General features: G+C 46.7%; 1 protein-coding gene across 1 annotated transcript in view; it reads left to right on the top strand.

The window, feature by feature from the left end:
• The window catches only part of atp10a (ATPase phospholipid transporting 10A), a 235,348-nt gene that overhangs the window by 120,048 nt on the left and 87,435 nt on the right, over positions 1-27,865 (top strand). Inside the window, exons 4-7 of the mRNA XM_070892454.1 lie at positions 2,605-2,711; positions 12,508-12,639; positions 21,591-21,721; positions 23,705-23,957. Of these exons, the coding sequence (XP_070748555.1) occupies positions 2,605-2,711; positions 12,508-12,639; positions 21,591-21,721; positions 23,705-23,957 (623 nt within the window). The remainder of the gene's footprint in view (positions 1-2,604; positions 2,712-12,507; positions 12,640-21,590; positions 21,722-23,704; positions 23,958-27,865) is intronic.

The raw sequence follows: 27,865 nt of genomic DNA, 5'->3' as shown, positions 1-27,865 counted from the left end.
TTCATCCCAACCTGCATGATCAGATAGAGAGCAGGCGGCAGCAACAAAATATAAACGATGGTCGCGCCACTGTGTCAGGGGAAATTGATCTGAATGACCCTGTGTATGTGCTAAACTATGGACATGGTCCCAAGTGGATCGCAGGCACGGTGATAGCTAAAGAAGTGAATAAGGTGTTTGTAGTCAAACTAGACAATGGACAAATTTGCAGAAAGCACCTGGACCAAACGAGGCTGCGGTTCACAGACTGCCCTGAACAACCCACAGCAGACACCACCTTTTTCGAGCTCACAACACACATCCAAAGGATCAACGACATCACGCCGGACCAGGAAATCGAACCCATCACGCCCAACAGCCCAGCAAGGCCAGGCTCACCTCACAGCCCCGCAGGGCCAACAACACGCCAGCCCAGCGAGAGCACAGCCAACACACCATAATAGACATTTGTACCGAGGCGGTCCACCAGGGAAAGAAAGGCTCCCGACCGCCTCACCTTGTAAATAGTTTTCACTTTGACTTTGGCGGATGAGTGATGTTGTGTATCTGTAAAGCATGCACTCCCATGGTCCACCACCAGGGAGTTCATCCCTTGAAGTCCCAAGGGATCCCAGCATCCCTTGGGGGCACTGTATATAAGCCAGCCCCTAAGACCTGTTCCTCACTCTAGAGTGTCTTATTAAAGACTGATGCCACTGTTATTTTAACCTCCCTGTGTGCAGCCTCATCTGTGTTAGGAACACAAATAGGTTTGAGTTCCACTCTAGGGCCTTGAACACATAAATCTAGGTTGACACTCCAGTGCAGTGCTGAGGGAGAGCAGCACTGTCGGAGTTGCCATCTTTCAGATGAGGCGTTAAACCAAGTCCCTGTCTGCCCCCTCGGGTGGGTGTAAAACATCCCATGGCACTATTTCAAAGAAGAGCAGGGGAGTTGTCCATAGTGCCCAGGCAAATATTTATGCCTCAGTCAACAAAACAAAAACAGATTATGTTGTCATTATCACATTGCTGTTTGCGGAAGCTTGCTGTGTGCAAATTGGCTGCTGTGTTTCCTCCATTACAACAGTGACTACACTTCAAAAGTACTTCATTGGCTGTAAAGTGCTTTGGGACGTCCGGTGGTCGTGAAAGGCACTATATAAATGCAAGTCTTTTTATGTTTAGTCAATGCGGGTGCATATATCCACTGTCGCCATATGATGACATCCAAGTGATAAACCTGCGGCATGAAGACTTTCCGAACAGGAAATCATTTCTGTTTGCTTACGGAGAGACTCTGCCCACGATGTTTATATTTTACAACGATTGCTTTTGTGTTCGATTGTCAAATTATAGAATGTAAAAGTAAAGTGTTGCAATATTTTATTGTCGAATGTATTCTGAGTGGGTATGGTTTACAACACGATTGGAAATTTAACAGAAGTAAAACTGCCACTGTCTTCCATTGGGATCAGTAGTTTTAGAATGCAAAAGTTGACTTTGCAGTAGTATTTTTTTTTGTTTTCACAGCACTATTTCTAAGTACGTGCTTGTCATAAATTAGGAAAACGGTTCAGGCTTGTCAGGGAGATCAAGTAGAGATTGCAGGAATTTGTGTGTGTCTATATATATAATATATATATATAGTAAACTGTACAGCAATGGTAAATTATTTACATAACTTCAAATTTATTTGTAACTGGATGATGTCCTCAACCATTTTTATTTGATGGTTTCAATCTAAACTATATGGGGGAAGTGCAGACTTTGTAAACAATGTGTAGCAAAATCATTAAACAGGCATTTGGTTTTATTACACGCAATGCTGGGAAGGGATTTTCCCCGTTAGTTAAACTAATAGTGTGCAGTGAGAGTACGGAGGAAGGAAAATCAAATCACACCACCTTGGACCAGCCCCAAACAATTGATCGATGTAAATTCAGTCTGAACTTCTTCGTAGCTGCAATGTCGCATTGCAGTCTCTCAGTCTATCTTGATTACACATCCTTTATTTGTATGAAAAATATATTTGATTAAACCCCACATCGCATACAACAACAACTTGCAATTATACAGCGCCTTTAACGTGGTGAGACGAGGCAAGGTTCTTCATGGGAGCGTTATCGTACAGGATTTGACACCCGAGCCACATGAGAATATATTCAGACCGGTGAATCGGTAAAAGAGACAGTTGGAATAATGGCCAGCTGCCATTGGAGATAAAGAGAAGAAAAACATAAGATCGGGGGCAGGGGGGAAAGGCAGCCAAAAATGGGCAGAGATTATCTGAAATTGTTGAACTCAATGTTGAGTCCAGAAGGCTGTAATAGGTAAGTTTTAAAGAGCGTCTTACAGGATGATAGAGGGAGACGGAGGAGTTTCAGGACTTTTTAATCCCCTCCCTATATTGTGAGCTAATATTGACTGCGGCCTGAGTTTGGCAGCAGTGGTGAACTTAAAAACAGAAAATGCTGGAAATCTCAGCGGGTCAGACAGCATCTGTGAATTCAAAACAGCAGCCACCAACATGAATTATACGGCCACATAAAGTTGTATTTAATGGGACTGGACGAGCTTGATTGGGAGAAAAGCATTGGCTAACTTGAATTTCCTCTTGTTACAGAGTATACAAAAATGAAAAGAGAGCTGGACTTTCTAAAGACAACCTCTTACTTCGGGGATGCACGATTAGAAATACAGAAGAGGTTGTGGGGATTGTAATCTATGCAGGTACTTTTGTGCGGTGTTTACTCATGGTGTCTTTTCAGGAGTATCCTTTTAAGAGCCAGGATGTTTCTCATTTCATGTCCTATCCTAGTTCGAGCACCTTATTTGCTGCTCCTGTACTTACAAACTACCGAGATTCTGGGAGATGTACAATCCATTGAAAAGCATTAATCAGCATAACTTGTTCTGGTTTCTTAGCCTGTGTAATACAATCAGGTTTAAGTTCTGCCAGTCAGGGTAGCAGAGTAGAGTGGTGACAAGGTGCATGGTGTACGCCTGTGTGCTCGTAAGTTCATGAGGTTGCTTTGTCCCCTGAACATTTCTGGCCAATTTGTGCAAATGAACAAAAAGTGCTTACTTTCCAGGAATAGTCGAATGCCAGTGTTTATACTGTGAATAAAAGCTTCACAGGAACAGGAAATTTAAAGGTTCTTTCACAGCTTGTCTTTATTTTCTTCCATTTTTATTGGCCTCTTCTGTAACACTGACTAATTTGATTCCATGGATGCTGGTGGCACACCAATATCTTGCCTAATTGACAATTCCTTTTGTTTGAGACTAGACACTTGCGTCTCACCATGGTATGAAGGGCAGATTTTCCAAGCTCAGAACTGTGCTCTTCTGTCACCTACAAGTGGCCAAAGGGGGTCACTGCATAGTGGTCGGGAGAGTGGGAAGGTCGGGGGGGAGTGGGTAGGTTGTGGGGGGGGGGCGGAGGGAAGTGGCGAAGTCAAGGGGTGGGGGGGGTGGAGTGGGGAGGTCGGGGGGGGAGTGGGGAGGTCGGGGGGGAGTGGGGAGGTCGGGGGGGGCTGTGGGGGAGGTCGGGGGGAGTGGGGAAGTCGGGGGGGGTTGGGGAGAGATCGGGGGGTGTGGGGAGGTCGGGGGGGTTGTGGGGGAGATCGGGGGTGTGGGGAGGTCGGGGGGGGCTGTGGGGAGGTTGGGGGAGAGATCGGGGGGGAGTGGGGTGAGGTCGGGGGTGTGGGGAGGTCGGGGGGGCTGTGGGGGAGGTCGGGGGGGTGGCTGTGCGGGAGTCAGGGGGGGTTGGGGAGGTCGGGGTTGAGGAGGTAGCGGATGGAGTCCATGCTTTCTGCCTTGTAGTAGTTGCAATCAAAGCATGAAAGTTGCCAACTGTGGCTGAAAAGCAGCCAGTGAGAGATGTGCGAGAGTGACCTGTGACCTCTGGTCCTACTGAGTGCGGACACACTGGGCGCTCAGTACAGTGCCACTTCACAACAGGGTGACTATACCTGAGAAAGTGAGTGCATGAGGAATCGGTCATCAGACAATACCACGAACGTGTAAAAATCTATTGCGATGAACAATTTGATCCCATCCTCCTCCATCTGGTTTTCTACAAAACCGGACTATGTTCCACTCTCATTTAAAAGGTGATGTACAGGACTGGCTGTTACTTGACCAAGTTCAGAGTTATTTAAGTTTATTTGACTGGATATGATATATGCACACACATACGCACAGACAAACACAGACTAGAAATAACCATTGACAATTGTCACTTCCCCTCAAAAAGCAGGATTGAAAATGGTGTTGAGTTGACTGCAAATTCTCTGCACAATGCTTTTGAATAAGAACATAAGAAATAGGAGCAGGAGTAGGCCATACGGCCCCTCGAGCCTGCTCCGCCATTTAATACGATCATGGCTGATCTGATCATGGACTCAGCTCCACTTCCCTGCCCGCTTCCCATAACCCCTTATCCCCTTATCAGTAAAGAAACTGTCTATCTCTGCTTAAATTAATTCAATGTCCTAGCTTCCACAGCTCTGAGGCAGAGAATTCCACATATTTACAACCCTCTGAGAGAAGAAATTCCTCCTCATCTCAGTTTTAAATGGGCGGCCCCTTATTCTAAGATTATGCCCCCTAGTTCTAGTCTCCCCTATCAGTGGAAACATCCTCTCTTGCATCCATCTTGTCTGGCCCCCTCATAATCTTATACCTTTCGATAAGATCACCTCTCATTCTTCTGAATTCCAATGAATAGAGGCCCAACCTACTCAACCTTTCCTCATAAGTCAACCCCCTCATCTCCGGAATCAATCTAGTGAACCTTCTCTGAACTGCTTCCAAAGCAAGTATATCCTTGTTAAATATGGAAACCAAAATTGTAAGCCGTATTCCAGGTGTACCAATACCCTGTATAGCTGTAGCAGGACTTCCCTGCTTTTATACTCCATCCCCTTTGCAATAAAGGCCAAGATACCAATGGCCTTCCTGATCACTTGCTGTACCTGCATACTATCCTTTTGTGTTTCATGCACAGCTACCCCCAGGTCCCGCTGTACTGCAGCACTTTGCAATTTTTCTCCATTTAAATAATAACTTGCTCTTTGATTTTTTTTCTGCCATAGTGCATAACCTCACACTTTCCAACATTATACTCCATCTGCCAAATTTTTGCCCACTCACTTAGCCTGTCTATGTCCTTTTGCAATTTTTTTGTGTCCTCCTCACACATTGCTTTTTTCTCCCATCTTTGTATCGTCAGTAACCTTGGCTACATTACACTCGGTCCCTTCTTCCAAGTCATTAATATAGATTTTAAATAGTTGGGGTCCCAGCACTGATCCCTGCGGTACCCCACTAGTTACTGATTGCCAATCAGAGAATGAACCATTTATCCCGACTCTCTGTTTTCTGTTAGTTAACCAATCCTCTAACCATGCTAATATATTTCCCCCAACCCCGTGAACTTTTATCTTGTGCAGTAACCTTTTATGTGGAACCTTGTCAAATGCCTTCTGGAAGTCCAAATACACCACATCCACTGGTTCCCCTTTATCCACCCTGTTCGTTACATCCTCAAAGAATTCCAGCAAATTTGTCAAACATGACTTCCCCTTCATAAATCCATGCTGACTCTGCCTGACTGAAGTATGTTTTTCAAATGTCCTGCTACTGCTTTTTTAATAATGGACTCCAACATTTTCCCCACCAGAGATGAAAAATGTAATCAAAAGTATCAATTTAAAATAGGGTGCTTCTTTAAAAAAAATAATAATATGGATCACTTCTGATGTTGTGCACCTTCTCTGGTTTGGAAAGCAGTAGTGGACTATGCTGACAAATCCTTTTTGTTTATATTATCTACATTAAGACAGCTCAGTAGTGTAATAAAACAAGTATTATCTCTCTCTTCTTTTTCTCCTTTCTTTTCCTTTATTTCATCTCTCTCTCTCTGCTTCCCTCTCTCTCTCTCTCCTCTGCTTCTCTCTCTTTCTCTCTCTCTCCCTTTCTCTCTCTCTCCCTTTCTCTCTCTCTCCCTTTCTCTCTCCCTTTCTCTCCCTTTCTCTCTCTCCCTTGCTGTCTCTCTCTTTCTCTCTCCTCTCTTTCCTCTCTCTCTCTCTCTTTTTCTCTCTCTCTCTCTTTCTCTCCCTCTCCCCCTCACCCCTTCTCTCTCTTTCCTTTCTGCTCTCTTTTTCTCTCCTTCTCTATCCTCTCTCCTTCTGTCTTTCTCTCTCTTTCTCCCCCTTTCTCTCTCTCTTTCCTCTGCTCTCTTTCTCCCCCCCTCTCTGTCTCTCTCTCTCTCTCCCTCTCCCTCCCCCCCCCCCATTGCATCACAATTATGTTTTTGAATAATTGCCATAATATGCTGGTAGTAAACAGCCGCACGATATTCACAAACATGCTGCTACTTTTTCTGTGCGTGACCTGTTTCCCATTTCCGAGATCTGTGTTTAAACTCAATGCTGCATCTTACTCCACCCTTGGTTTGGCTAAGTCTTCAGGGCTTCCCGTTTTCTCACAGTAGGCTTGCTGCTATTGTGCTTAAAATGTGTTTTCTTCAAACTTGTAGTATTGTCTATTCTGAAGTCAGACTTCTGAAACCAAAGGACCATTGTGTTTTTTAACATTGCTTTCTGAGTGAGCAATTACGTGCAGTCTAGTTCTGTTTTCCTTCTTTGTATGTCGTCATCATTAGGCCCAGAGATCCGGACATTGCAACAGGCGGTATACCGTTAGCAGGTGGGAATAAACACCAGGCAATGGGCCGAATTAATGTGTCACCAAAAGCATTGGTTTGAGTGTAATACCCGAACCCAGTAGAAGGTCATTGAACACTGTTCATCTATCAGTAGCACTGCAACTGAAGGAAGACCAGGCTGAAGCGAAGATTTACTTTGTTAAATCTAACAATAGCTTTAGGAAATGGAACAAGTTCCGAATATGGGGAGGGGGGCCGGGAATGGGAATCCATGAATGCTGTAAATTTAAAATCAAAACCTGAAGTGCTGGGCATCCAGATTGACAGCATCTAAAAGTGCTTCAGTTTGAGTGTGTGAATTTACAAGACTGGCCTGCTGTACATTTCCAGCATCCTCTGCTTGTATTTATGGCTGAATTATACGCCGTCAGTACTATACCAAGTGGTGCGTGAGTGGGTGCACTTTAACAGCAGCTAGAGGAGAACCACCTTTATGCCATCTGCTTGTACCACACTGAATGTGAGAGAGATAAGGATGCACAGTGCTTACTCAGAATGCTGCTGACAACGAGCCTCAAACTGCTGAGGATTCTTTCCCAATGATCACAAAGAGCTGACTGATCGGTCAACTCCTTCCACTCCTTACAGTGGGAATGGTGGCACCTTGGGTCACCAAAGGGCTCTCTTTATTTGCAGCTCTGCTTTTTTCGGCAGGTTTTTGCACCAACTGCAACTAAGCTGCTGATGGTGTAGATCGCTACCTGTGCCTGTTACAAGCGGCCCTGCGGAACTAGAATATACTCGTCTGTTTTATACTGTAATTTGAGTCAGCTCTCAAAAGCACGAGACTCTGGCAAAACTCTGGTATAAAATCAGCATTATTTTAATTATTTGAGGAGGTCATTAGCATGGTTGATAGATGAATCTATCGCAGCCTTCGGCCACCTGAGGAAAAGTGTGTTCAAAGATCAGGCCCTCAAATCTGCCACCAAGCTCATGGTCTACAGGGCTGTTGTGATACCCACCCTCCTGTATGGCTCAGACATGTGGACCATATAGACACCTCAAGTCGCTGGAGAAATACCACCAACGATGTCTCCCCAAGATCCTACAAATCCCCTGGGAGGACAGATGCACCAACATTAGTGTCCTCGACCAGGCCAACATCCCCAGCATTGAAGCGCTGACCACACTCGACCAGCTCTGCTGGGCAGGCCACATTGTTCGCATGCCTGACACAAGACTCCCAAAGCAAGCGCTCTACTCGGAACTCCTACACAGCAAGCGAGCCCAAGGTGGGCAGAGGAAATGTTTCAAGGACACCCTCAAAGCCTCCTTGATAAAATGCACTATCCCCACTGACACCTGGGAGACCCTGGCCAAAGACCACTCTTGCTGGAGAAAGAGCATCCGGGAGGGCGCTGAGCACCTCGAGTCTTGTCGCCGAGGGCATGCAGAAACCAGGCGCAGACAGCGGAAAGAGCGTGCGGCAAACCAGTCCCACCGACCCTTTCTCACCTGTGACAGAGACTGTAATTCCCGTATTGCACAGTTCACTCACGAGGGACTGCCTATAATGATGATGATAGATGAATTAAATAAATCTGGAATAAACAGCTGGTATCAATAATGGGGACCATGAAACTACTGGATCGTCGTAAAAACCCATCTGGTTCACTAATGTTCCTTGAGAGAATGAAATCTGCCGCCTTTAGCCGGTCTGGCCTATACGTGATTCCAGACCCACAGCAATGTGGTTGGCTCTTCACTGCTCTCTCAAATGGCTTGGGAAGCCACTCAGTTATTCAAGGACAATTAGTGATGGGCAATACATGCTGGCCTTGCCAGCGGCGCCCACATTCAGTGAACAAATTTTTTTTTTTAAGTGTGTATGGATGCTGAATATATTAAGGCATTTGATCAGGTTCCGCACAAGAGGTTATTAGCAAAAACGAAAACGCACTGAATCGAAGGTAACTTTGTGACGTGGGTTGGTAATTGGTTACGCAGTCGGAGACTGGGAGTAGCGATAAAGGGTCCGTTATCTGAGTGGTGGAATGTGATAAGTGATGTTCTTCAGGGATCTGTGCTGGGGCCTCAGCTTTCCCTTTATATATCAATGACTTGGATGAAGGAATCGAGAGTTGTATAGCCAAGTTTGCAGATGGCACTGTTAGGAGACACAGTAAATTGTGTATATGGGAGCAGGAAGTTATAAAGGGATGTAGGCAGCTAAAGCGAGTGGGCAAAACTATGGAAGGTGGAGTTTAATGTGGGGAAATACGAGGCCATCCACTTTGGATCTGAGGAAGATGAATCGGAATGTTTTCATAATGGCAAGAGACTCGGAGCTGTGGAGGAACAGAGGGATTTTGGTGTCTACATGCGCAAATTACTAAAAGCTAATGCACAGGCTTGGAGGTGGGAGTAATCACAAATGGATAATGTAATTCAAAAGTGAAGAAGTGAAGCTTTAGTTGAACCAAGTCTTGGTTAGGCCCCATCTGGAGTATTGCATCCAGTTATGGGCACCGCACCTCAGGAAAAGTGTATTGGCCTTGTGGGGTAGAGTGTAGATTCACCAGAATGATTCGAGGGCTTAAAGGGTTAAATTATGAGGACAGGTCACCATTGACCAGAAATTTAACTGGACCAGCCACACACACATTGTGGCTACCAGAGCAGGTCAGTGGCTGGGTATTCTGTGGCGAGTCTCTCATTTCCTGTCTCCCCAAAGCCTCACCAAGACACAAGTCAGGAGTGTGATGGAATACTCGCCACTTGCCTGGATGAGTGCAGCTCCAACAACACTCAAGAAGCTCAACACCATCCAGAACAAAGCAGCCCGCTTGATTGGAACCCCATCCACCACCACAAACATTCACTCCCTCCACCACTGGCGCACCGTGGCTGCAGTGTGCACCATCTACAAGATGCACTGCACATCTCGTCAAGGCTTCTTCGGCAGCACCTCCCAAACCCGCGACCTCTACCACCTAGAAGGACCAGGGCAGCAGGCGCATGAGAACACCATCACCTGCAAGTTCCCCTCCAAGTCACACACCATCCTGACTTAGAAATACACTGCCGTTCCTTCACCACTGGGTCAAAATCCTGGAACTTCCTCCCTAACAGCACTGTGGGAGTATCTTCACCACACGGACATCAGCGGTTCAAGAAGGCGGCTCACCACCACCTTCTCGAGGGCAATTAGGGATGGGCAATAAATGCTGGCCACGCCTGTGAATTAATTAAAAAGAAATGTTTTTTGAAGTTCCTTAAACTTGAATTGTAATCCTTGAATTTTAAAAGTTGAGAGGTGGTCTAATCGAGGTGTTTAAAATTAAAAAGGTATTTGATAGGGTAGATACAGAAAAACCTTTCCTCTGGTAGAGGAATCCAGAAAAAGAAGGCTGAACCTTAAAGTTAGAGCTAGGCCATTTAAGAATTGGATTCAAGAAGGGCTTCTTCATATATAGGGTGCGGTGGATGCTGGGTCAACTGAAACTTTCAAGACCGAGATTGATAGATTTTTGTTGGATAAGGGTATCAAGGAATGTGGAGCAAAGGCGGGTAAATGGAGCTGAGATACAGATCAGCCGTGATCTAATTTAATGGCGGAGCAAGCCCGCGAGGCTGAACAGCTTACTCCTGTTCCCACGTTCATATCTGGGCACGAAAACAGTAGTGCCTCGTAATGGGAGATATCTGTCACAACTGCCTCTGTAAAACACTGAAGGTTAAAACTACATCAATAATGAGGTAACTCGGAGGACATGGCCACCAGCATTGAAGTGACTAATAAGGGTGACAAGTCGACAAACTCTTAAGCACGAAATATAAAAACAGATACTAAGAGTTTCTACAGGTACATAAAAAGGAAAAGAGTGGATAAATTAAATGTTGGTCCCCTAGAGAATGAGACTGGGGAATTAATAATGGAGAACAGGGAAATGGCAGAGATGTTGAACAAATATTTTGTATCAGTCTTCACGGTAGAAGACACTAAAAACATTTCAATAGTGGATAATCAAGGGGCTATAGGGAGGGAGGAACTTAATACAGTCACTATCACTAATGAAGTAGTACTCAGTAAAATAATGGGACTAAAAGCGGACAAATCCCCTGAACCTGATGGCTTACATCCTAGGGTCTTAAAAGAGGTGGTTGCAGAGATAGTGGATGCATTGGTTGTAATCTACCAAAATTCCCCGGATTCTGTGACAGTCCCAGCAGATTGGAAAACTGCAAATGTAACGCCTAATCCTGCTTCTATTTCTTATGTTCTTGTGTTCTAAGAAAATATGCAGAATACTATTTACCAAAATGATTACCAAAGTTAACATCCAAACAGGATAGAAGAATGAAGCAAGACAGACAGTGGATATGTTAGTAGCATGTAATAGAGAAAGGCCAGAAGGACATACATAAGAAATAGGTGCAGGAGTAGACCATTTGGCCCTTCGAGCTGCTCCACCATTCAACAAGACCATGGCTGATCTTCTACCTCAACTCCACCTTCCCGCGCTATCCCCATATTCCTTAATTTACTTAGTTCCCAAAATTCTATTGATCTGTCTTGAATATACTCAATGACTGAGCATCCACAGCCCCCTGGGGTAGAGAATTCCAAAGATTCACAACCCTCTGAGTAAAGAAATTTCTCCTCATCTCAGTCCTAAATGGTCGACCCATTTATTTTGAGACTGTGTTCTCGATTCCTCAGCCAGGAGAAATATTTTCTCAGTATTAACCCCTTAAGAATTTATATGTTTGGATATGGACAAGCTTCAAGCAAAATAGTGCTTGAATATTCAAACTGTTTGACGAGACCTGATGGTCCCAACAGAACCCAGAACAGGCAGATTTTTGTTTTTAAATTGAGAAACCAATGTGAAAAATCAAGACCCAGAGCACCAAACAGCACTGAGTTTTAAGAATAGGAGAGGAATTGAGGTAAATGAAGAAGTGGACATCAGCTAACAAGAAGCTTGGGTTTTCTAAGCTTGTGTCAGGAAATGCTGACTGAGAGAAGTAAGGAGTTCCACAGTGTGGAGGTCCCATAAGGTGTACTGAGCCATGATTTCATTGTAAGAATGCAAGGAGAAGAAAAAAAAATGTAGGATGGCATGGAAGGCTGTGAGAGGAATATTAATATCAGCCTTTGTGCCAAAGAAAATTGGCACAGAGCAGGAAGCTTTCCATGAAATCAATGGTAGTACATATTTTGTAAGCCCTATAAGGAATCACATTTATTGTGAGTGATTGGGATGGATAACGACTTACATTTATGGATGGAATTTGAATTCTGAGACCGAAGGTACTGAAAGGCTTCTTTTTCCACCTTGATAAATAATTAAACAGTTTTAATTGCATGTCATTGATGTATAGTGATTGCATCCTCAGTCTTTGCAGGTGTACATTTCTGGAACTGGCTTTCCAGTCTGGGTTAAACTGGAGTGCATCATCACGCCCGGCAACCAAATTTTAATTTGATTTTACGTTTTTAAGTTTAATCTGTTTTAATTGCCGGTGCTTTTAGTGTCCCCCTTCCCTTTTATAGGGGGCACTGGTGAAAATTGTGATTTTAGTGCCCCAAAAAAAAAAAAAAAAAATGAAAAACACAAAAAAAAAACAAAAAAAAACAAAAAAGGGCCTTGTAAATGTCTGGTGTGTCACCCAGGTCGGGTGGCACGGTTTAATGTTTTATGTTTTTGCAGGTGAACTCCAAAAAGAGTTTCCAGTCTGGGTTAATATACCGGCAGTCCATGCTTCCATTGCAGATGCATTTTCTAGAGTGTGATGCTTGTCCACGATTCTTGGGTCTCAATCCGTTTTCTCCAATCTTCGCAGGCCATGAGACTAAAGCCATGTTAAACAACAACGGACCACGCTACAAACGCAGCAAGCTGGAGAGACGAATGAATGTAGATGTCTTCTGGTGTGTTATCATACTTTTCGTGATGTGCCTTTTCTCAGCCATTGGTAAGTAATGCAGCAAGTTGTACTGGTTTAGACTAATCTAGTCAGACCTCTTAAGGGAATCTAGAATGGAGCTAGCGGATCCATAACCAAACAGTGCTGAAAAGTCACCAGATTAAAATAAAAGGCTCCAGTTAAATCACCCTGGTCTCTTATGAAATTAATTAGTATTACTGTTGTGTATCTGTAAAGCATGCACTCCCATGTTCCGCCACCAGGGAGCACATCCCCAGAAGTGCCAAGGGATCCCAGCATCCCTTGGGAGCACTGTTTATAAGCCGGCCCCTAAGGCCTGTTCCTCACTCTGGAGTGTCTTAATAAAGACTGAGGTCACTGTCACTTTAACCTCCCTGTGTGCAGTCTCATCTGTTTAGGAACACCACAACTGGCGACGAGTATACGAATCCAACGCAAAGATGCAGCAAACTGTGGGCATCCTGGAGAAGTTCTCAGAGGGTGAGGACTGGGAAGCTTATGTCAAATGGCTAGACCAGTACTTTGTATCCAATGAGCTGGACGGAGAAGGAAGCGCTGCAAAAAGGAGAGCGGTCCTCCTCACGGTCTGCGGGGCACCGACCGACAGCCTCGTGAAGAATCTTCTGGCTCCGGTGAAACCCACAGATAAGTCGTATGAGGAGCTGTGTACACTGGTTCGGGAACATCTTAACCTGAGGGAGAGCGTGCTGATGGCAAGGTATCGGTTCTGCACGTGCCAGCGATCTGAAGGTCAGGAAGTGGCGAGCTACGTCGCCGAGCTAAGGCGACTTGCAGGACAATGTGAGTTTGATGGCTACCTGGAGCAGATGCTCAGAGACTTTTTTGTACTGGGCAATGCCACGAGATCATCCTACGAAAACTTTTGACTGTAGAGACACCGACCCTCAGTAAGGCCATTGCGATAGCATAGGCGTTTATGTCCACCAGTGATAACACCAAACAAATCTCTCAGCACACAAGTGCGAGCAATGTTCATAAATTAACTGGAACTGTGTTTGCGAGCAGAAATGTACAGGGCAGAAACCACGAGTCTGCAACTGCCAGCAGGCCTCGGGTGACCCAGATGACTCAGAGTCCGCAACAAAGGATGAATGCAAGGCAATTCACAGCTTGTTGGCGTTGTGGAGGCTTCCATTCAGCCTATTCATGCCGCTTCAAAGGGTATGTTTGCTAGAGCTGTGGAACAATGGGGCACTTCCAACGAGCTTGCAGACGAGCTGCAAGCTTTGCAAAACCTGCTAACCACCACGTGGCAGAGGAAGATCGGTCCATGGTGGATCAAAGCAATTTTGAGCCTCAGAGAGAGGAGGCAGATGCTGAAGTACCGGGTGCACACATTTTCGATGAAATGTTCATCTATCATGCTAAATGTAAAATTGAATGGCTTACCCGTAGCCATGAAACTGGACACTGGCGCTAGCCAATCCATCATGAGTAAAACGATGTTCGAGAGACTGTGGTGCAACAAGGCACTCAGACGAGCCTGAGCCCCATCCACACGAAACTGAGAACGTACACCAAAGTCCTGGGCAGCGCCATGGTCAAGGTCACCTATGAGGGCACGGTGCACGAACTGCCACTCTGAATTGTCCCGGGCGATGACCCCACACTGCTTGGAAGGAGCTGGCTGGGCAAAATCCGCTGGAACTGGGATGACATCCGAGTGCTATTATATGTCGATGAGGCCTCATGTACCCAGGTTCTTAACAAATTTCCTTCCCTTTTTGAGCCAGGCATTGGAAACTTTTCCAGGGCGAATGTGCGGATCCACTTGGTCCCAGAGGCACGACCCATTCACCACAAGGCGCAAGCGGTACCTCACATGATGAGGGAGAGAGTGGAAATTGAGCTGGACAGGCTGCAATGCGAGGGCATCATCTCCCCAGTGGATTTCAGTGAGTGGGCCAGCCCGATTGTTCCAGTACTCAAAAGTGATGGCAAGGTCAGGATTTGCGGCGATTATAAAGTAACTATTAATCGATTCTCGCTACAGGACCAATACCCGCTACCTAAGGCAGACGACCTATTTGCGACGCTGGCAGGAGGCAAGACATTCACCAAGCTCGACCTGACTTCGGCCGACATGACGCAGGAGCTGGAAGAGTCTTTGAAGGGCCTCACCTGCATCAACACGCACAAGGGACTGTTCATCTACAACAGATGCCCGTTTGCAATTCGGTCGGTTGCAGCGATCTTTGAGAGAGCCTACTCAAGTCGGTACCACGCACGGTGGTTTTTCAGGACGAGATATTGGTCATGGGTCGGGACACCGTCGAGCACCTACAAAACCTGGAGGAGGTCCTCCAGCGACTGGATCGCATAGGGCTGCGGCTGAAGAGGTCGAAATGCGTCTTCATGGCAACAGAAGTGGAGTTTTTGGAAGAAAGATGGTGGCGGATGACATTCGGCCCACAGACGCCAAGACAGAGGCTATCAGGAACGTGCCCAGGCCACAGATCGTCATGGAGCTGCGGTCGTTCCTGGGACTCCGCAACTATTTTGGTAACGTCCTACCGAGGTTAAGCACCCTCTTAGAGCCCCTCCATGTGTTATTGCGTAAAGGTGAGAACTGGGTATTGTGAAAACACCAAGTAATTGCTTTTGAGAAAGCCAGAAACATTTTATGCTCCAATAGCTGCTTGTATTGTCTAACCCGTGTAAAAGACTTGTACTAGCATGTGATGCGGAGTCGGGTGTGTATTACAATAAGCTAACATTGCGGGGAAGTTGCAAACTGTTGCCTACGCCTCCAGGAGCTTATCTAAGGCCGAGTGGACCTACAGCATGATTGAGAAAGTGAGAAAGAGGCATTAGCGTGTGTGTTCAGGGTAAATAAAATGCATCAGTACCTGTTTGGCCTCAAATTTGAGCTGGAATCCGATCACAAGCCCCTCATATCCCTGTTCGCTGAAAACAAGGGGATAAATACTAATGCCTCAGCCCGCATACAAAGGTGGGCACTCGCGCTATCAGCGTGTAACTATACCATCCGCCACAGGCCAGGCACCAAGAACTGTGCGAATGCTCTCAGTCGGCTACCATTGCCCACCACGAGCGTGGAAATGGCGCAGCCTGCAAACTTGTTGATGGTCATGGAAGCGTTTGAAAATGATAAATCACCTGTAATGGCTCTCCAGATTTGGACTTGGACCAGCCAAGATCCTCTGCTGTCCCTAGTAAAAAACTGTGTACTGCATGGGAGCTGGGCCAGCATCTCTGTTGAAATGCAAGAACTAATCAAGCTGTTCCAGCAGCGTAAGGACGAGCTGTCCATTCAGGCAGACTGCCTGTTGTGGGGTAACCGCGTAGTGCTACCCAAAAAGGGCAGGAAGACGTTCATCTCGGATCTCCACAGCACACACCCGGGTATAGTAATGATGAAAGCGATAGCCAGATCCCATGTGTGATGGCCCGGTATCGACTCTGACTCAGAGTCCTGTGTACGGCAATGCCGTGTGTGTGCTCCGTTGAGCAACACGCCCAGAGAGGCACTACTAAGTTTGTGGTCCTGACCCTCCAGACCATGGTCGATGATCCATGTTGACTATGCAGGCCCGTTTCTCGGTAAAACGTTCCTGGTGGTGGTGGATGCTTTTTCAAAATATATTGAATGTGAAATAATGTCGGGAAGCACCGCCACCGCCACCATTGAAAGCCTGAGGACCATGTTTGCCACCCACGGCCTGCCTGACATACTGGTCAGTGACAACGGGCCATGTTTCACCAGTGCCAAATTTAAAGAATTCATGACCCGCAATGGGATCAAAGATGTCACCTCGGCCCCGTTTAAACCAGCCTCCAATGGGCAGGCAGAGCGGGCAGTACAAACCATCATACAGAGCCTTAAACGAGTCACAGAAGGCTCACTCCAAACCCGCCTGTCCCGAGTACTGCTCAGCCTGCGCACGAGACCCCACTCACTCACAGGGGTGTCCCCGGCTGAGCTACTCATGAAAAGGACGCTTAAAACCAGACTCTCGCTGGTTCACCCCAACCTGCATGATCAGGTAGAGGGCAGGCGGCAGCAACAAAATGTAAACGATGGTCGCGCCACTGTGTCACGGAAAATTGATCTGAATGACCCTGTGTATGTGCTAAACTATGGACATGGTCCCAAGTGGATCGCGGGCACGGTGATAGATAAAGAAAGGAGTAGGGTGTTTGTAGTCAAATTACACAATGGACAAATTTGCAGAAAGCACCTGGACCAAACGAGGCTGTGGTTCACAGACTGCCCTGAACAACCCACAGCAGACACCACCTTTTTCGAGCCCTCAACACACACCCAAAGGATCAATGACACCACCTCGGACCAGGAAATCGAACCCATCACGCCCAACAGCACAGCAAGACCAGGGTCACCCAGCAGCCCTGCAGGACTAGCAACACACCAGCCCAGCGAGGGCACAGCCAACACACCAGAACAGACATTTGTACCGAGGTAGTCCACCAGGGAAAGAAAGGCTTCCGACCGCCTCACCTTGTAAATAGTTTTCACTTTGACTTTGGGGGTGACTGATGTTGTGTATCTGTAAAGCATGCACTCCCATGTTCCGTCACCAGGGAGTGCATTCCCTGAAGTCCCAAGGGATCCCTTGGGAGCACTGTATATAAGCCAGCACCTGTGGCCTGTTCCTCACTCTGGAGTGTCTTAATAAAGACTGAGGTCACTGTTACTTTAACCTCCCTGTGTGCAGCCTCATCTGTGTTAGGAACACAACAGTTACTGTTTGAAGTTGGTCAGAGGACCAAACATGCGGTCTTTGCTTAAAGCTGCTGTTGAAGGCTTCATATATATTCCTGATGTGAGAAGAAAAAGGACCACATCCATTCATAGCATCATTGTGCACAACTTTTAGTAATCGTCTTTTGCTGCAGAAGCCTATAGTGCACGTAGCACTGCCCTGGCTCCTACTCCTCCTGCCTAATCTACCTTACTCAATGATAGCCCATTGCAAGCTCACCTTTATATTGCCCCAGTCAATCTCTGGCCTCTGCACTTCTCCAATCTTTCTACATTGCAATATCGCTCCGGTTCTAGCTTGCCCCAGTTTCTTCATCATCTGTTGTTCTTTTTGGATGTGTCTCATTTCCCCACCCCCCTGCCCCCCCCCCCCCCCCGTGTTTCTCTTCTCCCTCAGTCCATATCTGACTTTGGCTTTGTTCATCCAATTACTAAGAGTAACTCGTGCAGCACTTTTTAAAAATTCATTCACGGGATGTGAGCGTTGCTGGCAAGGCCAGCATTGAGTGCCCATCCCAAATTGCCCTTGTACAGCTCAGCAGCTTGCTAGGCCATTTCAGAAGGCAGTTAAAAGTCAACCACATTATTGTGGATCTCGAGTCACATACAGGCCAGACTGGGTAAGGGCAGCAGATTTCCTTCCCTACAGGACATTATTGAACGAGATGGGTTTTCATGACAATAGGTGATTTCATGACCACCTTTGCTGATACGAGCTTTATTCACATTCATTTATTCATTACCGACATCCAGTTCTGGATGAGCAGAAATTTCCTCCAATTGAATATTGCAAAGACTGAAGCCATTGTTATCGGTCCCTGCCTCAAACTCCATTCCCTAGCCACTGACTCCATCGCTCTCCCCAACTCCTGTCTGAGGCTAAACCAGACTGTTCGCAACCCTGGTGTTATATTTGACCATGAAATGAGCTTTCGACCACACATCCTCAGCAGACCGCCTATTTCCTCCTCCGTAACATCCCCCGTCTCTGCCCTTGCCTCAGCTCTTCCGCTGCTGAAGCCCTCACCCATCCCTTTGTTACCTCTAGACTTGACTATTCCAACGCACTCCTGGCTGACCTCCCACATTCTACTCTACGTAAACTAGAGATGATCCAACACTTGGCTGCCCGTGTTCTAACTCGCATCAAGTCCATCACCCCTGTGTTCGCTGACCTACATTGGCTTCCGGTTAAGCAACGCATCGATTTCAAAATTCTCATTCTTATTTTCAAATCCCTCAATGGCCTCGCCCCTCCCTATCTCTGTAATCTCCTCCAGCCCCACAACCCCCCCTGCCCCCCCCCACCTCGAGATGTCTGTGCTCCTCTAATTCTGCCCTCCTGCATTCCTGATTGTAATCTCTCAACCATCGGTGGGCGTGCCTTTTGTTGCCTCAGCCCCAAGCTCTGGAACTCCCTCCCTAAACCTCTCCGCCTCTCTACCTCTCTTTCCTTCTTCAAGACGCTCCTTAAAAGATACCCCACTTGCGCAAATTTCTACTCATGTGGCTTGGTGTCATTTTTATCACATAATACTCCTGTGAAATGCCTTGGGATGTTCCACTACATTAAAGGCGCTATATAAATACAAGTTTTAATTAATTAACTGAATTTAATGCTGTGGTGGGATTTGAACACGTATACTAATAATTGGGTGAACTTTGTTCTGATTGTTACCGTCACTTCAGAGAATGTTAAGGGTGTGAATCCCAGGATTTCAGTCATCAAAATGGCTGGGATACTGGAATTGCAAACCCTACCACGTGTACTGCTGGTCAGTTTTCACCCAGTGCTTCCAGTTACGAGGAGAAACAAAGGGAAGTGTAGATCCTGATGTCCTGTGAATAAGTGAAATCAATAATCCAGAATGTAAGGATCAGAATAGACCTACAGTCGTAGCACTCTCTGTCTCACAAGGAGGGTTAGGACAGGACAGGAAGAAGCCATATGTAGTCGTGGCAACCAAACAAATGGGGAGCAGATTAGATAAGAGTTTGAAAGTGGCATAGTCAGGTGAGGGAAGAGTTTGTCAGAGTCAAAGAAAGACTTGTATTTATAGAGTGCCTTTTATGACCTCAGGACGAAGCAATGTCTCAATTACAAAATTCTCATCCTTATTTTCAAATCCCTCTATGGCCTCGCCCCTCCCTATCTCTAATCTCCTCCTGTCCCACAACCCCCCGAGATGTCTGCGCTCCTCTAATTCTGCCCTCTTGAGCATCCCTGATTATGATCATTCAACCATTGGTGGCCGTGCCTTCTGTTGCCTTGGACCCAAGCTCTGGAACTCCCTGCCTAAACCTCTCTCCCTCTCTTTCCTCTTTCAAGGCACTCCTTAAAACCTACCTCTTTGACCAAGCTTTTGGTCACCTGTGCTAACTTCTACTAATGTGGCTCGGTGTCAAATTTTTTATCTTATGATACTCCTGTGAAGCACCTTGTTTTGTTTCACTACTTTAAAGGTGCTATATAAATACAAGTTGTTGTTGTTGTCCCAAAGCACTTTACAGCCAATGAAGTACTTTTGAAGTGTCGTCACTGTTGAGAAAAGGATGGAGCAGAATGGGCAAATTGAGCTCTGAGGAAAGGGAAGTTACTGATTGAAGGTTAACATAAGAACATAAGAAATAGGAGCAGGAGTAGGCTACCTGGCCCCTCGAGCCTTCTCCGCCATTTAATAAAATCATGGCTGTTTAGCTCAAAGAAATTCTTTGATTGAAAAGTTTTGATATCTAACACTTGGGCTTTAAAAAAAAATTGATCCCTGTCAAAATCAAGGTTGGAAGTTTGGTGTGCTGGAGTAAATCTTTAAAAAGGAAATGGCTGTCAACAAATTTGCCTTTAAATTATGTTTCAAGGGTCATGTGAATTTATACAACTTTAAAACTACGTAAAAGAAACATGTTTGTGACTCTGATTGATAGAATATGCACTGGTGTAAAGTCTTCATATTGAGTCTTCATATTGATGCCTTGAGTAGAGAAGATCTGAAAACCAGGCATTGTATTCATTTTATGTGAGCACTACATGTGCTTACATCATAAGGTCAGAGGTGGGCTGGTCTCTGATGATTGCAGTGTTCAGCTCCATTTGCAATTCCTCAGATCGTGAAACAGTCAATGCTGAAATGCAGCAAGATCTGGACTAAATCCAAGTTTGGGCTGATGATTTGTGCTACACAAGTGCCAAGCAATAACCATCTCCTACTCGAAAGAAAGACTTGCATTTATATAGCGCCTTTCACGAACACCGGACGTCACAAAGCACATTACAGCCAATGAAGTACTTTTTTAAAAAGTATCATCACTGTTGTAATGTACGAAGAGAGAGAGCTTAATCACCTCCCCTTGACATCAATGGCATTACCATCGCTGAATCCCCAATCCTGGGTGTCACTATTGACCAGAAACTCAACTGGACCAGTCACATAAATGCCGTGGCTATTAGAGCAGGGCAGAGGCTGGGTATTCTGTGGCAAGTGACTCAACTCCTGACTCCCCAAAGCCTTTCCACCATCAACAAGGTACAAGCCAGGAGTGTGATGGAATACTCTCCGCTTTCCTGGATGGGTATAGCTCCAACAACGCTCAATCAGCTCGACACCATCCAGGACAAAACACCCCACTTGATCGGCATCCCATCCACCACTTTCAACATTCACTCCCTCCACCACTGGCACACCGTGGCTGCAGTGTGCACCATCTACAAGATTATGAAACAGTCAATGCCCACATGCACTGAATTAACTCGCCAAAGCTTCTTCAGCAGCACCGCCCAAACCTGTGACCTCTACCACCGAGAAGGACATAAACAGCAGGTGCGTGGGAGCACCATCACCTCCAAGTTCCTCCTCAAGTCACACATCATCCTGACTTGGACATGTACCGTCATTTCTTCATCGCTACTGGGTCAAAATCCTGGAACTCCCTAACTAATACCATGGTTGGTGCATGTTCACAACAGTTGCAGCGATTCAAGAAGGAGGTCCACCAACATTTCCTGAGGACAACTGGGGCAATAAATGCTGGCTTTGCCAGTGACCCCCATGATCCCAAGAGTGAATATTTTCCTGAAAAGCTGCTGTGAAACGAGTCTTAGTGACTTACAGATACAAGCAGCACTGGTGCTCCTAAATAACTGAGTAGAAAATGTACTGTTACCTTGGTTTTGTTCGATGTATTTCTTAACGTTGTTTTTGTTTACAATATGCAGGTCACGGTTTCTGGGTAGCTCAGTACGGTGATCAACGACCGGTATTTGACGTTCTCAGCAGCGATGGAACCTCCTTATCTCCTGCTTTATCTGGATTGTATTTGTTCTTTACGATGATCATTGTCCTACAGGTAACACAACTGAAACATTTCAATTGCACAGTATTTTTTGTTATAAAATAGGATATTATTCTTCCTGATCATCCACCAGAATTTTAGTGAAGTGAAGTCTTGCATGAGACTTTGCCTTATTACAGAACCCAGTAACACCAGCCTGCTCCTGTCTGCTGAAATAAAACTCCCAGCCCACAAACAAAGTGTGATTTACCCAATTTCCTTCGCTCTACCATTGGCGGCAGTACCTTCAGCAGTCTCGGCCCTGAGCTGTGGAATTCCCTCCATAAACCTCTCCGTCTCTCTACCCTCCTTTTAAGACTCTCCTTAAAACCTACTTTTTTGACCGAGCTTTTAGTCACCTGTCCTAATATCTCCTTATGTGGCTCGGTGTCAGAATTTGCCTGTGAAGCGCCTTGAGACGTTTTACTACATTAAAGGTGCTATATAAATAAAATAGTTGCAATTTATATTATTTGTATATATTGTATTTGTATTTGAGCTTTCGACCACATATACGCAGCCTAACTAAGATCAGTGTTGGGGACTCAACTACTTACAAATTATATTAATGACTTGGCTGAAGGGACTGAGTGTAACGTAGCCAAATTTGCTGATGATACAAAGATAGGTGGGAAAGTAAGTTGTGAGGAGGCTGTAAAGAATCTAGAAAGGGATATAGATAGGCTCAGTGAGTGGGCAAAAATTTGGCAGATGGAGTATAATGTGGGAAAATGTGAGGTTATACACTTTGATAGGAAAAATAAAAATGCAAATTACTATTTAAATGGGGAGAGATTACAAAATGCTGCAGTACAGAGAGATTGAGCAGGTTGGGCCTATACTCATTGGAGTTTAGAAGAATGAGAGGTGACCTTTTTGAAAAACGTATAAGATTCTGAGGGGGCTTGACAGGGTAGATGCAGAGAGGATGTTTCCACTCATGGAATCTGGACCTAAGGGGCATAGTTTCAGAATAAGGAGTCGCCCATTTAAGACAGAAATGAGGAGTAATTTCTTCTCTCAGAGGGTCGTGAATCTTTGGAATTCTCTATCCCAGAGAGCTGTGGAAGCTGGGTCATTGAATGTATTTTAAGTGAAGATGGACAGATTTTTGAAAGATAAGGCAGCCAAGGGTTATGGGCAGCAGGCGGGGAAGTGGAGTTGAAGCCAGGATCAGATCAGCCATGATCTTATTGAATGGCGGAGCAGGCTCAAGGGGCCAAATGGCCTACACCTGCTCCTATTTCTTATGTAACCAGTGAACTGCTTTCCTGACTGTTAAGACTGAAATCCAGAGACAAGATATTCCAGTGGATGATAAATTTCCTGCTGGTAAAAATACTGTTGCAGTCCAGTAATTTTAATTTACCCATAGCTGACAAACCTAATTACAGAATTTTCCCCACCAATTTTCTCTCCTCTAATAAGTGCCGACTTGTGCTGAGTATGGTTCCACAGGTGACTGTTAACCTCCAGTACCTTCTGAAGTGGGCATTCTTCAAGTGGGAGGCCAGATAGTGAGTGCCAGCAGGCTATTTGACTTTGAAAGGTATTACAGTCAAGCTTACTCCAGTCCTCACACGCACACTCACGCTTTAGTGATTTTCTATCCCTCCCTAGCCCATGGACCTGTGAAAGCAGTTATAAATAATCTGCTGTTTTATTACAGTGCTCATTTGGGATCAGCTGGAAGAATTCATCTCGAGATCAAAGTAAGCAGTCAGTCAGGAAGTGGTTAGCAAGTTTGAAGTCGAGAGTTACAGAGCTTTCTTTCAGCTAGTCTTTGAATCTGTGATGAGATATATCTGTTACAAGTCGATCTGTTCACTGAACTTTGATGATTTCTCCACCTTTCATTCAGCTTCAGTCAGTAACACTGCTGAGATGGAAAAATATTTTCATGGAAGTTAGGGTTTCCGCTACAACAATTGCAGTATTGCTTCGTACTGATAATTCTGACGTTTTCACTGTTCTGTCGTAATTTTTTTTTTAATGCAGGTGTTGATTCCGATTTCACTCTATGTTTCCATTGAGATTACTAAAATTTGCCAAGTATTTTTCATCCATCAAGACACAGACCTGTACGATGAGGAGACAGACTCCCGCTTGCAATGCCGAGCACTAAACATCACCGAAGATCTGGGTCAGATACAGTATATTTTCTCTGACAAAACTGGCACGCTGACCGAAAATAAAATGGTGTTCAGGAGATGTACAGTGGCAGGGGTTGAGTACTCTCATGACGCGAATGGTAAGTCAGGTTCGTGGGTGCCAATGATAGTAATCCCTGCCTTAGCTCAGTGAGACCTATTGGAGAACCTCTCTGGCTTCACTTGTAACATGGTGCGACGCATTGACGTACAGATCCCTGGTTTGCTTAGAATTACATAAGAACATAAGAAATAGGAGCAGGAGTATTTGGCCCCTCGAGCTTGCTCCACCATTTAATAAGATCATGGCTGATCTGATCATGACTCAGCTCCACTTCCCTGCCCGCTCCCCGTAACCCTTTATTTCCCACATCATTCAGAAATCTCCACCTTAAGTATATTCATTGACCCAGCCGCTACAGCTCTCTGGGACAGAGAATTCCATAGATTTACAACCCTCTGAGAGAAGAAATTTCTCCTCATCTCAGTTTTAAATGGGCGGCCCCTATTCTAAGACAATGTCCCCTAGTTTTAGTTTCCCCTATGAGTGGAAATATCCTCTCTGCATCCACCTTGTCGAGCCCCCTCATTATCTTATATGTTTCGTAGGGTCCAAGTTTCGGGCCGTGCCTAGAACGGCGCAGCCCCGACCTGGACGCCCGTTTTTCGCGCCACAAAGTGCGCCTAAAAAAAATCTTACAGATTCTCCGGCTCCCTGCTGGTCCTCTGGAGCCGGGCGCGGCGCAGCACGAGCTGTGGGGGGCGGGGCCAGGTCCCTGCACTGAAAACAGTGCCGGGACCTCTGCACATGCGCGCTACAGTGGGCGCGCATGTGCAGTAGCTCCAGGCGCCCAAAACTGTGTGGGAGGGGCCCGAAGCACACAGCCCCTAGCCCTGGCTGAATGGCCTCACTGGGGCTGCGTGCATAAGGCTGCCCGTCACGCCCAGCTCCTGCTTCCTCCCGATCCGACTCCCGCTTCCCCCGCCCTCCCCCCCCCCCCCCCCCCCCCTCCCCGGACCCGACCCGACCCACGCTTCCTCCCGACCCCCCACCCGACCTGACATCCCTCTCCCTCCCTCCCTCCCACCACCACCACCCCCCCCCCCCCCCCCCCCGGCCCGAACTAAACCGACCTCCCTCCGCCCCCCCCCCCCGACCCAACCCACGCTCCTGACCCCGGACCCGACCCAACGCCACCTACCTGTAAATCTGGTGCTGGGGACGGGCCCTGCCCGAAGTCTCGGGCCCAGCCCATTCAGCCTCTTCCCCCCCCCCCCCGTTCTCCTTCCCCCCCCCTCCTTCTCCTTTCCCCCCCCTTCTTTCCCCCCCTCCTTCCCCTTCTCCCCCCTTTCTCTTTCCCCTTCCCTTCTCCTCCCCCCCTTCCCCTTCTCCTCCCCCCTTCCCCTTCTCCTCCCCCCCTTCCCCTTCTCCTCCCCCCTTCCCCTTCTCCTCCTCAACCCTTCCCCTTCTCCTCCTCCTCCTCCTCCCCCTTCCCCTTCTCCTCCTCCTCCCCCTTCCCCTTCTCCTCCTCCTCCCCCCTTCCCCTTCTCCTCCTCCTCCCCTCTTCCCCTTCTCCTCCTCCCCCCTTCCCCTTCTCCTCCTCCCCCCTTCCCCTTCTCCTCCTCCCCCCCTTCCCCTTCTCCTCCTCCCCCCCTTCCCCTTCTCCTCCTCCCCCCTTCCCCTTCTCCTCCTCCCCCCTTCCCCTTCTCCTCCTCCCCCCCTTCCCCTTCTCCTCCTCCCCCCCCTTCCCCTTCTCCTCCTCCTCCCCCCTTCCCCTTCTCCTCCTCCCCCCTTCCCCTTCTCCTCCTCCCCCTTCCCCTTCTCCTCCTCCCCCCTTCCCCTTCTCCTCCCCCCTCTCCTCCTCCTCCCCCCTCTCCTCCTCCCCTTCACCTGCTCCCCGATTCCCCTTCTCCACCCCCCCTTCTCTCCCCCCCTTCTCCCCTTTCCCTCCCCCTTCTCCCTCATCCCTCCCCCTTCCCTCCCTCCCCCTCTGCCTCCCTCCCTCCCCTCCCCCTGCTCCCCCTCCCCTCGCTGTCAGAAACACAGACACTGACAGACAGAGAGCGAGAGACACACACAGACAGACAAAGAGATAGAGACACTGACAGAGACACACTGAGGGGGGCATCCCAGCACGCTGTTGGAGGGCTCCCGGTGCTGCAGTCGGCAAGTAGAAAATGTTTTATTTATTGATTTAAAAAAAATATATATTTCTTATTAATTTTTTTTGATTTATTTATTGGTTGATTTATTGATGTTTTTATCATTTATTATTGATGATGGCTCTTTATTTGTAAAATTGAAGTGTTTAATGTTTGTAAACTTCCCTTTAAACCCTCCCCAACCCCCCTCCCCCATTCCCTACGCCTGATTTGTAACCTACACCTGATTTTCTAAAGTGTAGACCAGGTTTTTTTGAGCGTACAAAAATCTTCACTTACTCCATTCTAAGTTAGTTTGGAGTAAGTTTTCACTGACGAAACTTTGAAAACAGGCGTAAGTGGCCGGACACGCCCCCTTTTGAAAAAATAATTCTGTTCCAAAGTGAAGCTGTTCTAACTGACTAGAACTGGAGCAAACTAAATGCCGAGAATTTGAATTTCTAAGATACTCCGTTCTACACCAGTTGCTCCAAAAAATCAGGAGCAACTGAGGCCGAAACTTGGGCCCGTAAGATCACCTCTCATTCTTCTGAACTCCAATGTGTACAGGCCCAACCTACTCAACCTATTTTCATAAGTCAACCCCCTCATCTCCGGAATCAACCTAGTGAACCTTCTCTGAACAACCTCCAATGCAAGTATATCCCTCCTTAAATACGGAGACCAAAACTGTACGCAGTACTCCAGGTGTGGCCTCACCAGTACCCTGTACAGTTGTAACAGGAATTCTCTGCTTTTATACTCTATCCACCTTGCAATAAAGGACAACATTCCATTTGCCTTCCTGATTACTTGCTGTACCTGCATACTAACTTTGTGTTTCATGCACAAGGACCCCCAGGTCCCTCTGTACTGCAGCACTTTGCAATTTTTCTCCATTTAAATTACAATTTGCTTTTCTATTATTTCTGCCAAAGTGGATAACCTCTCATTTTCCCACATTATACTCTATGTTAGCTGATTCCAACAGGGGTCCGTGATGCGGGGGGGGTTACCTGTTGATGAGTGAGAGGGAGGGGAAAAAATACAAGCCACAGTTCCCATTGTTATTCTCTGCTGATGCACCCCTGTGTGGCTGTCCATGCAGGAGAGAGCCAAGCTTGTCTGCTCACAATCAATGCCTAAGTTCCTGCATGAATTTTGAAGCAAAAACAGAAAATGCTGGAAATCTCAGTAGGTCAGGCAGCATCTGTGGTAGATGGAAGTGTTTGTGTCTGTTAACATTACTTAACAACCAATCAGCACAAACCAATCAGAGAGTACAAACCCATTGACCTATCAAGTTGCAGATCCATCATCATCATAGGCAGTCCTTCCAAGTCGAGGATGATTTGCTTCCACTCTAAAAGTAAATACTCAGGTGACTTGAGGAGTCCAATGCGGGACCTACAGTCTCTGTCACAGTTCGGGCAGAGAGTGGCTGAAGAAAAGGGTGGGTGGGGAACCTGGGTTGACACACGCTCCTTCCGCTGCCCACTCTTGGTTTCTGCTTGTTCTCGTCGAAGGGACTCGAGGTGCTCAGCGCCCTCCTGGATGCTCTTCCTCCACTTTGGGCGGTCGTGGGCCAGGGACTCCCAGGTGTCGGTGGGGATGTTTCACTTTATCAAGGAGGCTTTGAGGGTGTCCTTGAAACGTTTCCTCTGCCCACCTGGGGCTCGCTTGTCGTGTTGAAGCTCCGCGTAGAGCGCTTGCTTAGGGAGTCTTGTGCAGGGCATGCGGGTGATGATGAGCACAAACCGATTAGAGAGTACAAACGCATTGACCTATCAAATTGCAGATCCAGGAACCAATCAGATCCTCGAACCATTACAAAAGCAAAATATTGCGGATGCTGGAATCTGAATGA

The sequence above is a fragment of the Pristiophorus japonicus genome, chromosome 10 (genome assembly GCF_044704955.1).
Source record: "Pristiophorus japonicus isolate sPriJap1 chromosome 10, sPriJap1.hap1, whole genome shotgun sequence".
NCBI lineage: Eukaryota > Metazoa > Chordata > Chondrichthyes > Pristiophoridae > Pristiophorus > Pristiophorus japonicus.
Note: the sequence above shows the minus strand (reverse complement) of the source record. Positions and strands in the feature narration are given on the sequence as shown.